General features: G+C 37.5%; 1 protein-coding gene across 4 annotated transcripts in view; it reads right to left on the bottom strand.

Moving 5' to 3' along the window:
* fbln2 (fibulin 2) overlaps positions 1-16372 on the bottom strand; it is a 187427-nt gene that overhangs the window by 19521 nt on the left and 151534 nt on the right. For all 4 annotated transcript variants that reach the window (XM_072582227.1, XM_072582226.1, XM_072582229.1 and 1 more), the window contains exons 12-16: positions 13885-14019; positions 10962-11099; positions 7217-7360; positions 6543-6671; positions 392-517 (exon numbers count right to left, since the gene is read on the bottom strand). In XM_072582227.1, the coding sequence (XP_072438328.1) occupies positions 392-517; positions 6543-6671; positions 7217-7360; positions 10962-11099; positions 13885-14019 (672 nt within the window). The remainder of the gene's footprint in view (positions 1-391; positions 518-6542; positions 6672-7216; positions 7361-10961; positions 11100-13884; positions 14020-16372) is intronic.

Raw genomic sequence — 16372 nt, 5'->3', positions numbered from 1 at the left:
TAGTGGTGAGAAAGGACATCGCTCACTTTGTCTGCAGGCTCCTGGAATGTGGTTGTCAAGATTTCCTGCAGAGATTACAAAAGTCCTGACAATCCAATAATTGGAGTAATGTTTAATAATTTTCTAAACTGAGACCAGGAAGTGGTGGGCCTCCCAAGAGTAAAGGAAATTGAACTGTTATTTGATCATTGTACTACAAAATGATACAATGAGGAGTATGAAAATGTGTTTTTGGTAAGGATCAGAGGCAACTTTAAACAAGGTAATGCATTTTTCATAAGCATATATTCTTTAATGAACGAATATATAATGCAATGTCTATGGCATGCGTACTGCTTTATGTTTTCACTTTTGCTGCTCTTATTATTGACCGCACAATGATTAAAAATACCTTCACAATTCTTGCCATCAAGGGCTAGCTTGAAGCCAGAGCTGCAGGTACAGTAATAGGACCCAGGAGTATTCTCACAAGTATGTGCACACAGTCGACCTGGATAGCGCCAACATTCATTAACATCTGCCAGAAGCAAGCAAGATTCAATGACAGGACAAAAATGAGATAGTGCAAAAGCAGAAATTAACCAATCCTATCCAATAAAGATACCTTTCATTATTCATTTCAAGCTTCAGCAACCAATTCTCCATGAAATTTGAATCTATTTGGCTTCGCTGAATTTGGCGATGCAAAGATTAAATGTCTGTGCATGTCAAGGTACATTACGCATTTTAGTTGTTACACAGATAGTCATAAAAAAGAAATCAGAGGCTAGGACACAGACATTTGTTTGGTATGAAGGTGTTGGATTCCTATCAATAATGTATCATTTCTTTGCCACTGTTCTTTGGAGTAAACGCTTTTTTGCATCAGACCGAATATTGTTTGCACCACTGGTTTCATCCATAAATGTAATTTTAAATAGAAAAGTCATTTACTTGCAAATGCCAAGTTAGAATATGTGGAACAGTTCATGTACAGCCCAAAAATAGAAGCATCAGTTTGCTAACCTTTGTGCAGTATTAATCATCTCTTTTACACTCTCCACTTTAGCAAGTCTACAGTCATCAAAATGATGATGTTCAAAAAGTATTTTACATAAAAATGACTTTTCATAGTTGAGTAAGTAATTTTGCACTTCAATAGATGGAGAAATTATTTAACACTTCAGAAGAATTATTTCATTTATAACACTACTATGTGATGTAAGTGGGATGGAATGTAAGTGAATAAGAATTTTATGCAGTGGAATCATGTATTTGGCTGAGTATTTATCCAACCAGACCTGAGTAAATGACCCACAAGTAATAACATCAATGCCTTAGGTAAACCACAACTCAAGAGTGCTTGCTTTTTGTAATGTTTATACTTAGTCAATGTATTGTCAATTTCAATTTTTTTTTTAAGTTCATGAGCTGAGTTTTTATATAACATTGGATGCAATAGTTGTCTATTAACATAAATTCAGAGAAATTGATAAAAGTAGTTCTGCATTTGCTTGCTCCACACTTGTTCTCCATTCTAAAGATATCCATGGAAACAAGCATTTATTATTGGCTTATTTCAATTGATACTTTTGAAAGATGGGCTAGGATTGAAAAGCGCACATGTGCAACACAATGACCTTGAACAATTTTGTGTATGTGGCTATGCAAGTGTTTCTTACAAGATTTTACATATAGAGGTGCAGAGATTAAAAAATAAGTTTTGCCCAAGGAAACACTTGATGCAGTGATTTCGTGACAATTTGCTAAGCAGTTATGTTATAGGAAATGAAAGAAAATGATCAATATCTTTTTTCAGACTGTTCGTGCTTCATAATGATCCAAGTAGCTACAGAAGTTCATGAATTCCTACTCCCTCCTTTTTTTTATTCATTTGTGAGAGGTGGGTGTTTCTGGCTGGTTAGTATTTATTGCCCATCCCTAGTTGCCCTTGAGGAGGTGGTGGTGAGCTGCCTTCTTGAAATGTGGACATCCACCTGCTGAACATTGACCCACAAGTCCATTAGGAAGGGTATTCCAGGATTTTGAACCAGCATGAGATATTCTTGAATCTTGAAGTCTTCCTGAAATCTGTACAAAGAACCCTTTGAAATCTGTGAACTTGTCCTCTGTCATCAGTGTTGTTGCTTTCTGATTTTGTTATCTTCAACATTTACATTAAATCATCAGTCGTGATCACAATCCACAGTCATGACCTGTAGTCATAACTCAATGGTGTATCCTTAGCATACAAACAATATATCGTGCATGTGGTTCTGAATAACTCAAACCATCTAACATTAATCCTTCATGTGCATTAAAAAACTAAATTGCAATACCAGAAAGAATTCATAACATATAACACGCATAAGAAATTGAAATGTATAAGAAGTATTTTAAAAGTTGACATTTCCCACAAGAGGTAGTCTAGCATGCTGTGGCTCTTCTGGCCCTGTTGCACACTGATAACTCTGGAACTGAGTAAACAGCTTCTGGTTGAAATCAAACACAGTTATACTTGACAAAGCAGTATTCTGGGCAGCTTTTCAGATAGCCAGAGACTTACAATTATCCATTTGATACAATTTCCTTTCTGCTGCTCTTTTAATGGTTACAAAAAAGGTTCTTGAGATACACAAAGCCTGCTTTTTCAGTTCTATCCTGACCTAGAGGTGACTGAGTAAGGATAATGCCACTGACCTGTACAGCAAGTCTCCAACTCCTACCCAGGCCCAAACTTTTTGTAATGGATTTTTTTTATTCTTCTTCAGACAGTGTGAATTACTGATGGAGGGCATTGTCCTGTTGGAGACTTTTTCATTATGCAAAATTATCCAGCCCACTCTACATCATCATAGTCCTTAAGGCTCACGCCAGATCATATGGTACCTACAGATTCATCTAGCTCCATGAAGAAGCTTCAACATTAGCATGGAGAGAGAGCAAGCTAAAGCTGAAGCTCTGATGAAGAGTCATCTAGACTCTTCCTTTAGCTTGCTGTCTCTCTATGGATGCTACCCGATCCACTATGATCTCTAGCGCTTGTTGTTTTCAGTACAGATTCCAGCACCTGCAGTAATTTTCTCCATCAATATTGCCATTCGAAGATAATTCTCATTTAGATATTATTAATTAATCTATTCAGAGATATTATAACATACCTCTTGAGTATGTGAGACTGTTTGGATCAGTATGTCTCCAGTGAAATAATGGGTATTTGTAAAGAAAACTTTGAATACTGGCTCCAGTTCTATCCTTCACTGCCTGTGTATCCTGAATAGAATATCAAGCAAGCCTGTGGTGGGTTTTAAAAAGAAATCCAAAGAACTGCTGGAAATCAGATCCAAAAACAGGAATTGCTGGAAAAACTCGGCAGGTCTGACAACAGCTGTGGAGAGAAAGCAGAGTTAACGTCTCATGATCCTTCTTCAGAATGCTATAGAAGAGTAGATTTATCTCAGAGGAGCCATCTAAGAACTGTCCTCTCTAAAGTAGAGAAGAATGGAGCCCTTGGAGTTAATTAAAATGATGTTTTGCGGGAACTACCACATTGAATGTTCTGTGTGCAGCTGGTCTTTCAGTTTCAAGGCTGGATGTTAGGTTAAGCTTGATTGGTGGTGCTGCCTGGAAATGTTACTTTTCTTCAGTGCAGTTCCAGTAATATCAATATAATGAGCATAAAACATCATGGGCCTTTCAATACAAAATACATTCAGTATAAGGTTTTTTTATGCTTGTTTTAAAATTTTCAAGAGAAAAGCATGCACTGCCCACAAAAGCAACTATGCCTCCAGGAGGAAGAGTAATGCTGCTATTTGGTCTCATTTGCAAGTGTTCAAAAAGATTAACTTGGAACTTTAAGGTACAAAGTCAATACGAGTCACATATCAAAGGGTTTTGAATGCATTTTTTAAGATTTGCTGGTAAGTGACCACTGTAATTCAGTTAAATTATAAATTGTATGACTTTTAAAAGTCTTTTGCTGTAATTTAAATTCATGTCACTCACAGTTAATAAAATGCTCATTTAGTGATTACTGATGTTTTCAGCTGCATTAATCCAAATTTACAAACTCTTTAAAAGGACCAATTTAGGTTGTTCCTAAAAATCATTGCATTGCTTCAGGGTAGGTTTTGCATTTGGTATAAAGTGATAGATAGAAACCTCAACAATGGGGTAGTACTTTTCTCTTGCAAAGTAAAATGTCTATACTAATAAAAGAAAGTCTTGCATTTACATAGCACCTTTCATGACCACAAGGTGTCCCAAAGTGCTTTGTAGCTAATGAAGTACTTTTGAAGTACAGTCCATGTTGTAATGTAGGAAACACAGTGGCCAATTTGTGCCCATCAAATTCTCACAATCTGCAATGTAGTACTTAAGAGATAATCCATTTTTGTGTGTGTTGTTTGAGAGATAAATCTTGACACCAAGAATAACTTGGCATTGCGATTAACATGTAGCATGTTAAATGAAGCAGGGCATATTGTGTCACAATACTGTTAGTGCCTCAATCCATATGTACATCTGTCAGAAATTATGACGTAAGTGTAGATAATTGACTACTACAAGAAACTCAGTTACTCAGTTATTTAAGTCACATATCCATGTCTCAGCACAATGTTGATGAAGTGCATCTTGAGTACTAATGAAGTCAGAACATCAAAAAGTTTTTACAGCATAAAAAGAGACCCCAACATCCATCTATTCTAACCCCATTTTCCAGCACTTGGCCCGTAGCCTTGCATGATATGGTGTTTCAAATGCTCATCTAAATAGTTCTTAAATCACTAGAGGGTTCCTGCCTCTACCATCCTTTCAGGTAGTGAGTTCCAGATATCAACAATGCCATGGGGAAGATGTCTTTTCTTCAAATCCCCTCTAAACCTCTGCTTAAAACCTTAATGTTGTGCCCCTGATTATTGACCCTTCTACTAAGGGGAAAGGTTTTTTCCTATCCAACCCGTCTATGTCCTCAAAACTTTGTACACCTTAATCAGATTCCCCCTCAGCCTCCTCTGCTCTAACAAAAACAGCTCCAGCCTATCTAGTCTCTCTTCATAGCTGTTCCCATCATTTCAGCCCAGGCAACATCCTGGTGAGGCAACAGGCACACAGTATTCCAATTGTGGTCTAACTAGCATTACATCCATCATAACTTCCTTTCTCTTGTACTCAGTGCCTTGACTAACAAAGGCAAGTATCCTAAATGCCTTCTTAACAATATCACCTACCTGAATTTCACAAATTCTGTGAATATGCACACCAATGTCCCTCAGATCATCTAGTGTGCGTATTCAAGATTAAATTTCATTGGCCACTGTTTATCCCTTTAACCATGTCTATGTCATCCTGCAGTCTAATGGTTTCCCCCTTATAGCACCAATTTTTGTGTCATCTGTGAACTTACTGGTCATATCTCCAGTATTTGTGATTAAAATCATGAACGTACACTACAAACAGTAAGGGACCCAGTACCGAACCCTGTTGTACATCATTGAACACAGGCTCCGAGTCACAAAACATCCTTTGAGCATCACTTCCTGCCACAGTGCCGATTTTGATCCAATTTGCCAAATTGCCCTGAATCTCATGGACTCTTAGTTTCTTGACCAGTATGCCATGTCAGAGCTTTTCAAAAGCCTCACTAAGTCTGTGTAGACTGCATAGACTGTGGTATCCTCATCCGCACACCCAGCCACTTCCTCGAAAAATTGAATGAAAATTGTTAAATGTGATCTCCCCCTTACAAATCCATGCTAACTATCAGTAACTTTCATGTACTTATCCAATGTCTTTTAAATGTTGCAACTTTGTATCTGTCTCCACTACTTTCTCTGGCAGTTCATTCTGTTGTCCTTCATGCCCTTTTTAAACCTTTCTCCCATCACCTTAAAAATACGTCCCTGGTTTTGAATTCCCACATCTCATTTGTTCACGTATATCGCACTCCACCTCCCTGATTTCTAGACCCACATTGTCCTTCTTTATTGTGAATGCAGGTGCAACATACTCATTTAGAACCTCTGCTTTGTCTTCTGGCTTCATACACATATTGTTACTTCTGTCCCCAGTGGGAGTTATTCTTCCCTGCTTATTCTCTTGCCTTGTAATATACTTATAAAACATCTATGGATTTTCCTTAATATTAGCTGCTGGTAATTTTCATGTTCCTTCTTCACTCTCCTAATTTCTTTTTTAAACAACCCCCTGCACTTTTTAATACTCCTTGACAACTATTTTGAGCCTTGGGTATCCACCATAAGCTTTGTATTTGTTTGTAATCCAATCCTGTACACCCCTTAAAGTCCATGGTTCTCAGCTGGTATCACCCCTCACACTTACAAATATATGTTTGTCCTGCACTCCTACTATTTTTCTTTTGAATACTGCCCTGTTGTGGATTTTCCTGTAAGTATCTGCTTCCAATTTACTTTGGCCAGATGGCTAGAAACCATCAAATGTACACGTTGCGTTATAAAAACTGAATTATCATTGTAGGTTCTCAGAAGATTTGGACTTTCTAGAATAATTTTGAAACTTAATACAAAGAGTTTGCCTACCAATGCATGTTCTGCTGAGAGCATTGTACTGATAGCCACTCTTGCAATCGCAGCGATAGCTCCCAGGAATATTCTGACAGACTTGTCCTTCGCCACATCGATGCACTCCGCTCTGACATTCATCAACATCTGTGCCAACAAAGATTCATAGAGTTCACTACAGTGAAAAAAATTGACTCCATTGACTCCATTGGAGAAATTGACTGGCGGCACGGTGGCACAGTGGTTAGCACTGCTGCCTCACAGCGCCAGAGATCCGGGTTCAATTCCCGCCTCAGGCGACTGACTGTGTGGAGTTTGCACATTCTCCCCGTGTCTGCGTGGGTTTTCTCCGGGTGCTCCGGTTTCCTCCCACAGTCCAAAGATGTGCAGGTCAGGTGAATTGGCCATACTAAATTGCCCGTAGTGTTAGGTAAGGGGTAGATGTAGATGTAGGGGTATGGGTGGGTTACGCTTCGGCGGGGCGGTGTGGACTTGTTGGGCCGAAGGGCCTGTTTCCACACTGTAAGGAATCTAATCTAATCTAATCTAATCTTTAAATCATGTTGTATGCTAAAGGATTGATGCAGTTTGCACATTTCAGTGATTAAAAAGTAAGGTTTCTTACATTGTTCTAAAGTATGACATAAGAATGCAGTGACTTGGGACTGGCAGATTATGTGAATTGTACTTACCAACACAATGACTACCATCAGGACTAGCATGATAACCCCTTCCACATGTGATGACAGTTCTTTTGCATGTGTAAGATCCAATAGTATTTATGCAATTGAACCCAGGTTTGCAAGGCTGAGCTATAGTAGTGCATTCATTAATGTCTGTAATGAAATTTAAAATAATCAATTGTTAATAAATAATAATGTTTTGTCATGAAATATCCAACACTGACATGCCAACATCAGTTTAATAACCCTTGAATAGTTCAGTAAAATGTTGACTGGTGGCCCTGAATAAATCTTAAGACCATAAGACCGTACAAATTAGGAGCAAAGGTAGGTCAATCAGCTCATCTATTCTTTTCCACTATTCATTGAGATCATGGATGATCTGATAACCTTCAACTCCACTTTCCAGCTTTTTCCTTATTACACCTTGATTCCCACACTGATTAAAAATTTATCACAGCCTTGAAAGAACTTAATGACCCAACCTTTGTAACAAAGAATTTCATAAATGCAGTACCCTCTGAGATAAGAAATACCTCCTCATCTTGGACTTAACTGTGCCACTCCTTGAAATTATGCCTTCTGTTCCCAGAGGGGGAAATAGCTTTTCACCATCAACCCTGTCACATCCCTTAAGAATCATATACGTTTCAATAAGGTCTCCTCTGATTCTTCTTAGCTCCAATGGGTGAAATCCTCAGCTACTTAACCTCTCCTCAATAGACAGCTCCTCCAAACTCAGAATCAACATAGTGAAGATTCTCTAGACTGCCATTATATTCTTCCTTCAATAAGGGTCCCAAAACTGTTCGTAGTATTCCAGCTTTGGACTGACTACATGTTCAGTTACATAATGTATTATGTAATAATGTGTACATAGCAAAATATTAGGTTTATTATGCTATTTTATTTCTATCGTTTCAACAAGACTCTTCCTACATTTTTCTCATGACAAATTTGAGACTGCTTAAAGATCACAAATTAATTTATTTCCCAGTCATAGATACCCTATACTGTCGAAGCAGGCCATTCAGCCTATTGAGATCACACCAATCTTCCGAAGAGCAGCCCAACCCAACCTAACCCTTTACCCTACCCCTATAACCCTGCATTTCCTATGGCTAGTCCACCTAGCCTGCATATACTTGAACACTATGAGTAATTTAGCATGTCCAATCCACCTAACTTGCATATCTTTGGACTTTTAGACTGTAGGAGGTAACTAGAGCACCCGGAGGAAATCCACGCAGACACAGGGGGAATGTGCAAACTTCACACATAAAGTTGCCCAAGGGTGGGATCGAACCTGGGTCTCTGGCACTGTGAGACAGTGGTGCTAGCCACTGAGCCACAGTGCCTAGTTTCTGCTTTGATTTCTGATTATTCTGGTTTGGTAACTATGTTCAAATGACACAATTTCATATCTGCACACCAATGCTTGCAACAAACATTGGAGTCTACAGCTGTACAATTAGCATTGAGGTTCATTCAGCATGTGTAATATAAAGCATTACTATTCTTTTTTAAAGTCTTGAGTTTCATAAAGCACAGCGGATATTTTTCAGACTAGTTACTATTTTTAATCTGGTATAACAGTGTAAAAAACACAATTTGATTGTGAATGACCCTGCTTTTGCAGCCATTGGTGAAGTAACGGTGCTCACTGCTGACTTAAAAAAATAGCCAACAAAGATCTGACTTATAATTATTCACAAACTAAAAATTGAAGACTAAGACATGCACGTGGAATTAAGGTGGAAGCTGAACGATTATAAACTTTTTGAATAAACCTGAAAATCATTGGAGAAATGTCATATTCTACAAATATAAAATTAGTTTTCAGCAGCACAAAGTAATTATTCATAATTATGAAGTTAGTATATAGATATAACCCTAGTTACACCTCATTCAACAAGACATAATGTTTTGAGGGGTTTTGCAGAGAGATTAATAGTGGAAGTTCAAATCATTTCAGATGATTTCAGTGGATTTCCATCTGTGCGGTCTCCTATGGAGACCAGGGAATCCCTGACAGCAACCTCTGACTTTACATGTAAAACGACATTTGTGTGGCTATCAGGAGTTGCAATCAGTTTCATCGTTGTACAATCATACATTCCTTTCAGTATTTTATTCAAATAATCTCCTATATATATAAGGCAGTAGTCATGCAAATGCATGCCTGTGCACAATACTATGGCATTACATTCATCAAGGGCATTGTGTTTGTGGAGGTATGTGTCCCATATTTTATTCCCAAACATCAGTGGGCAATTAATCAACAATCTATGCACATTGCATCTAAATGCTGCATCTTCCCTTGGATGCTGACCAGTGCTGTGTGAAGGATTGAGTCTAGCATAATCCTGGGGGTATATTAGCAGCATTTGCAAGCATTTTTCTCCCAAAAGTAAAAGCAATTTTATTTTGGGTGGGGAGCATGCAGAAGTCCATTTCAATCTAAACCCAATTACTTGTGATTGTCTCAGTGATGTTACAATTTGCATAAAAGCAATATTTTGTTTCCATCTTTGGCTTGATGTTAAATCTGACGGGTGATAGGAATCAAATGGCAGGACAGTCATGTCACAGTGTCTCCGCACAGCTGCAGCATTCCCGAGGCAACTGATTCATTCAAAGTATCCTCTCCATCTGAATTAACACCTCCATTGAAGGCAAATATTTATTTCCCCATGGTTGCACTTTTATGGTGGATTGAAAACATGCTTCATGCTGTCTCCAAGTGGGGTAGAAATTGTCAATGATATCACAACAGAATTATCTTAATTTATAAGAATAACGTTATTTCCCAATTGTTTTTGGAATGCATTTAGATGTGCTCCTGCGTTGAATTTACAGTTCATAGAGTCATAGAGATTTACAGCATGGAAACAGACCCTTCGGTCCAACCCATCCATGCCAACCAGATATCCCAACCCAATCTAGTCCCACCTGCCAGCACCCGGCCCATATCTCTCCAAACCCTTCCTATTCATATACCCAGCCAAATGTTTCATCAAAACTCATTAGCATTGTTCAAAATAATTTACCGACAAACATTCACCTAAACAAAGCACAACAAATTATTCTTCAACAGGTTTTTCAGAAAAATCATCCAGAATAATAATTTTATTATTCAGGTAACTGCAAAGTCAGAAAGAAAGCATTTTGAAGGCATAGCTTGGTCAATCTGTAGACATCTAGGCCTTGGCTACTTGGTATACCACTGCAGCAGTTTAAGTGTAGGGTGGAGGGTCAAGGAATGATTTGTTTTTGCATCATAATGTATGAGTTTTAAAATGATTTCTAAAATGGGATGTGTTGAAACTCTGCTGGGTTGAAGAAGATCCAGGGTTTAAAAACTGCAAGTGAGAGGAATGGGAGAGCTTTCTGAAGCCATTTTCTTAAATTGGAAGTAAGTTGAGAAATAATGAACACCACATTAAATTGAAACTAAACGGTGTTATATCGTTATGAATTTATAACGTTAAACATTTGTTACATTGAGTCCTGTAAAATTTTGATGTTGAATATATCTCCACAGTTCTGCTTCACCGTATTCAGTGAAACAAATTTACCTAATTCTTGTAAGTGCCTCAAAAGGTGCACCTAATGGGTTAACAGATTCAATTTCGACTGCTGGCTTTCATTTTTACAAAATTACTTGGATGTACAATTTCATAAAATATTAAACTGGATTCAACTTTTAATTAATTTTGTCTCTTTTCAAGATTTCTTTCAGAAAGTCTATTACCATGGCAGATGCCTTGTGAATCCTGCAGAAATCCCTCAGAGCAACGCATTTTTAGATGACAACGGAATGACCCTGGAGTGTTCTGACATTCATAATTTACTGCGCAGTTGTGATTGCCTCGCTCACATTCATTGATATCTGGAAATGGAAAAAGAGTGCGTCAGCATCCACTGCTCAGCACTGTGTTAATCATGAAGCAAGGCTGTGTTTATCTAATTCATCATGCAGAAGGATACTAGTACAAGAATTATCTAGGCACTACTAGGCCACTTCTCTTTACAGCCACACAATAATAACAAGTAGCTTGGAAGCAATTTATCTTAAACAACAACAATATGTAATGAAGAATTTTTTTTCAGCTGAATGTCTTTCAGCCTGGGAGTGGAATTGTTAGCAGGCATTCATTATTAGCTATTTGGCTCTTTCCTTGTGATGTATTTCTGTATTTGGTGTCGTATACATTTTCATGTGTGTAAAAGAATCAAAAAAGTCATTGGGAATGAAAATGAATTTTTAGTGAGGCATAGCAATTATGGTGTTGTCATTTGCCCTGATATCTTCTGACATGATTCAGTGTCACATTATGTTTTGTAACACCCCATGTAACACCAAGGAATATTTTAATATGTGAAAGGTCCCAAATTATTATTGTTATTAGCAACGCATTCCCAATAAAGCAGCTATCCATACTAATGCCTCAGATTTCTGTGTTTTAACTGTTATCTGTTAGTTCTATCGACAGTATTCAACCACAAGGTGGAGGTGGAGGTCTAATTTTAAGATGAGTGCAACTGCAGGATGTCTTGCTAGGATTTTTTCTTCTAGAACATTTGCCGCACTGGTTGAAGTAGAATCATTAAATATGTTCCTGGCAGACTATTGATTATAATGGCGTAAAATGTGGGTGATTATACAGTGTGGATTGTGAACAATTAGACAATGTGAAATATGGGTGATTATACAGTATGAAATGTGGGTGGCCAAAATATAGAATTTGCGATTCTGCAAGAGCTGCCACGCTACATAAAAAGAAATCCTGCTCGAAAGGATATAGCAGAGTGGTCGTAATCGAGTCTGAGCTGGAAGGCTCATTGGATAAATAACCAGTTACATTTTCAATGTAGGATTCTCACCATCACCTTAGATAGGCCAAAAGAAACAGGTAGAGCCTTGTTAATGGTGTTTATGTAACATGAGAGGAATTTTAATTACCCTTGTGGAGTGGAAATGCAGCAGTGTGCAGTTAGAATTAAGCAGCTTCATTATCAACAATTCTGATTTTAACAGCATTGTTTTGCTGGACTTGGGTAAAGTGGAAATTTAGTGGATACATGCTAACTTGTGTGGCGTGATGTCAACGGGACTCTACAGATTGTTTTCATGACTCAAGTGGAGGAAGTTGCTGTGTCTCTTCTATCAGGTAATTGCAGATTAGTAGGTGCCAGGAATAACAAAGGGATACTCCAGCAGAGTGGAAAAGTTCCTTTCTGAGGCCACAACCATTCTTTTGTGCCAGATAAAGTAGCAGCTACTGGAGTGTTTCCCTTATGATCCTCACTGGTTTTGTTTAAGTAGAACTGCCTTGATTAGCGAAATACTGTCTTAGTGTAAGGAGCAGTCCTTATCACTTCATAAATGAAATTCAGGTTGTGCTCATCTGGTTGCATTAAGATTTGGAGCTGGCTCGTCCAGGCAGAACAAGCATCATTGAACAGTTTATTGGTAAGTAACTGGTACTTGATACAATTATTAAAGGCTTCTATTAACAACAATCTGCAACTTGGGAATGCCTTGATAGGGATACTTGCATGAGTTGTACAATGTTGCACTTGAGTGATTTTGCACAATAATGGATATGTTGTCAAGAATGTGGTGCTGGAAAAGCACAGGAGGTCAGGCAGCATCTGAGGAACATGAGAATCAACATTTCAGGCAAAAACCATTCCTGATGAAGGGCTTTTGCCTGAAACGTCGATTTTTCCTGCTCCTCGGATGCTGCCTGACCTGCTGTGCTTTTCCAGCACCACACCTTCTACTCTAATCTCCAGCATCTGCAGTCCTCACTTTCACCTAAATGGCAATGCTGTATCTATTCTCAAACACCTTTATTGGCAAACAAAACAGAAATCACTAGTGAAACTCAGCAAGTCTGGCAGCATCTGTGGGCAGAAAACAGAGTTAATGTTTCGAGTCCAGTGACTCTTGATCAGAACTGTCCATCTGACACTGATGCTGCCAGACCTGCTGAATTTCACCAGTGATTTCTGTTTGTGCTTCAGGTCTCCAACACCTACACTTCTTCGTTTTACCTTAGACAGCAACACAGCTGGTTCGAAAGTGTACAATTTCAGTACTGAAGCTGAAATGTTGTCAAGACCTGTAGCCTGTACTGTGTCCATTGTCCTCTGCTATTTCTTAGTGTCACGTGGAGTGAATCACAGCACAGTGGCTGTAAACTGACAACTGTGATCATGAGGGCATCTGAGGAAGCTGAAAAGGATCATCTACTCAGCACCTCTGACTGAAAATGATTTCTAACCATTTAGCATTAGATGCTTAACTACCCATCACAATTGACAAGTGGATTGTGGATTTAACTCATTTATTTTGGGACCATTTGGTTCTATTTATAGCCTGCTGGGTTTGCTGTTTAGCATGAATGTAGTCCTGTGTTGTCACTTCACCAGGTTAGCATCTCATTTTCAGTTGTGCCAGATCCAGGCACATCCTTCTACATGTAAATGTAAATTCTCTAACTGACATCATGGAATTGAACTCAAATGGTCTGGATTGTTACACCTCTAGATTTACCAATTCAATAATTAACATTGCCTTACAGATTGATTATAAAATTGAATTCAGCAAAAAAAAGTCAACAGACTGAGAATATTTAATATTAAAGAACTTTAGACTTATTTCAAACCTTGGCAGTGATCATCCACTTGTTCATAGCCTGTTCCACAAGTAATTGTTTTCTGGCATCTAAAGGAACCAACTGTATTAATACAGGTTTCCCCAAATTTGCAGTTCTGGGTCTCCAACAAGCACTCATTAATGTCTGTAGGAAAACATTGCAAAACATAACTGTCAAAATATTAACTCTCATATTTCCTTTTCTAAAGTTACAAATAAATGCAATCAATCACGATGATAAATATGGAAGGTGCTTTTTATATCTGACCTATAAAGTTGAGAAACCATACACTACTGTAGGAGATAATTCAATATTTCAGAACAGGTAAAGGTGCATTGGTGATGAAGGAGCCAATGCTCATTTGTCTATGGCTTTGGGTAGATAGAGCAGCTGTATAAACAGCAAATTACATGAATGCTACTAGTCTCTCTGCACATGCTCTGCAGCCTTGTGTGATTCACGTTATTATTGTTTGTTTCAATTGAGTTTTTGTATAGTTTAAATCAGTGATTGGCTACTTTTTAAATATAGTACACTTTGATGTTGAACAATACCAGTCAGGCTAAATGGACTGTAAAAGATAAGGTCATAAGTCAGGCTGTGTTTTAGAAACTAAGCGCATAAGACTACAAAAGATTTAGTCTATTGGGGCTTCCATTTCTGATGGTAAAACTCCAAAAAAGTTTATTTCCCACAGTAACTATTTTTACACAGTTACATTCAGTCAACTAGTTTTCAGCTTGATTCCACAATACATCTATTGTGCACATAAATGTGTTTCTGTGTATGTACATAGAACAGAGATTTAAATAATCAACATATTCAATTTACTGCACAGGTCAACAATTAACCTAAAAATTCAATCTTTTCTAAATCTGAAGACTGTAGATATCAGCAAGGACTCAATGAGCAGCCATCTGGCATTAAAGTCTGTTCAGGCTTATAGAGCAACTTCAGATAATACAATGATAATGAGCTTGAGTGTGGAATTAAATAAGACTGCCAATGTAAAGAAAAACAGGAAATAAAAACAATTAAAGGTAACAAACATATTTATTGATCTTTATTTTAGGTTAAACTGGAAACATTATCAGTGGTATCATTTAAACTTCAAAACATTTAATTTTTATTCAATAATTTGTAAAAAAAATGTTGGCACTATTTTTCCATCTGGCTGACTGTGTATCGTTAGAGAAGGACCTTCTGTAATCGGCAAACAATATGGTTAGTGTAAGCAATGTCAAAGTCAAGTGCTGACAAATGCTTATGGATTTGTTATGCTTAATTTGCTTTCTTTCAAAAATGACCTTCCGCTGGGGAAAAAGGAAAGCAATATTGAGAATTACTTCATATAGTTCCATGGTACAAATAAAAGTGAAAGTATTTCTCATTCAGCAGCTGAAATAACCACAGAATTGTCATTTGCATTGCAGCATAACTCATTTGGTAAAATAAACATGTTTGCAATTTGCAATAATTGAACTTCGCTGAGCTGAAATTACAACACAGAGGCAAATGAATGCCTTCTCAGTTTCTTTTGGGTAGAAATGATTTTGCAATACTGCTGTAATACCAAGATGATGAAAACCAGATGGGTGGTCAAAGCACTGTGGAAACATTTTCATGTTCATACTGGTGAGGTCACAGTTATTTGTCTACTTGGGCTGCAACTACCCACATTTTAGTTGGTTCGTGGACTCCACACTAAAATGTATTCACTCCAAATTTCCCATCTCACTGGCAGCCCAGATATAACTTTTCTTTCACTGCATTAAGTAAAGGCAGCCTGTGCAACAATCAATTCTACTATTATATGGAGACTTTTATAAATCTGTTCAAGTTGCTGGTTATTGTACATGTTTCAACCCACACACACACTGCTTCAATTCCAGACCCAAGTTCTAATTACATTTGATTCTTGTTCAGTAATCTATGAAGTAATGAAACATTGGTACTCATTCCCCATATGGCAGACATTTTAAGACTATTGTATATTTTTGAACACCCATCTGGTATGAATCGACATTGTATTACAGCAGCATTGTAAATTCATTTTTACTATTGTAATTGTGAAGAGATTGATCACTTTCACATTTTCATAGCAACACAAATTACAAATCTACATCTTTTATTGAGTAGGCTATGCTGCAATTCAATCTGTACACAAGTAAGGTTTAAGCATTGGTTTTATTACTGTTCAGCTGCTGCAATAAACAAGTTTATAATCAAGCCAGTGTAGCTAAGGAATCATAAAAATATCCTTTCTTGCTGGTATATTAACCCATGTTTAGGATTGAACTGTATTTCATAATTTTCAAGTGAGCAATTACCACTGAAGAATTGTGAGCCACAACAATTGTATCAGAGCATCAATTGTATACACAATATTCTTGATTGAAATAATTTAAGTGCAATTTCATAATAATTCAAGTTGATTGATTTAGCAATCTTTTTGATTAAGTCGTGTAGCAAGAACTTTGAAAAACTTTGATACATC

This window comes from Chiloscyllium punctatum, chromosome 12 (genome assembly GCF_047496795.1).
Source record: "Chiloscyllium punctatum isolate Juve2018m chromosome 12, sChiPun1.3, whole genome shotgun sequence".
Classification (NCBI taxonomy): Eukaryota; Metazoa; Chordata; class Chondrichthyes; order Orectolobiformes; family Hemiscylliidae; genus Chiloscyllium; species Chiloscyllium punctatum.
This window is presented reverse-complemented; position numbering and strand designations above follow the sequence as displayed.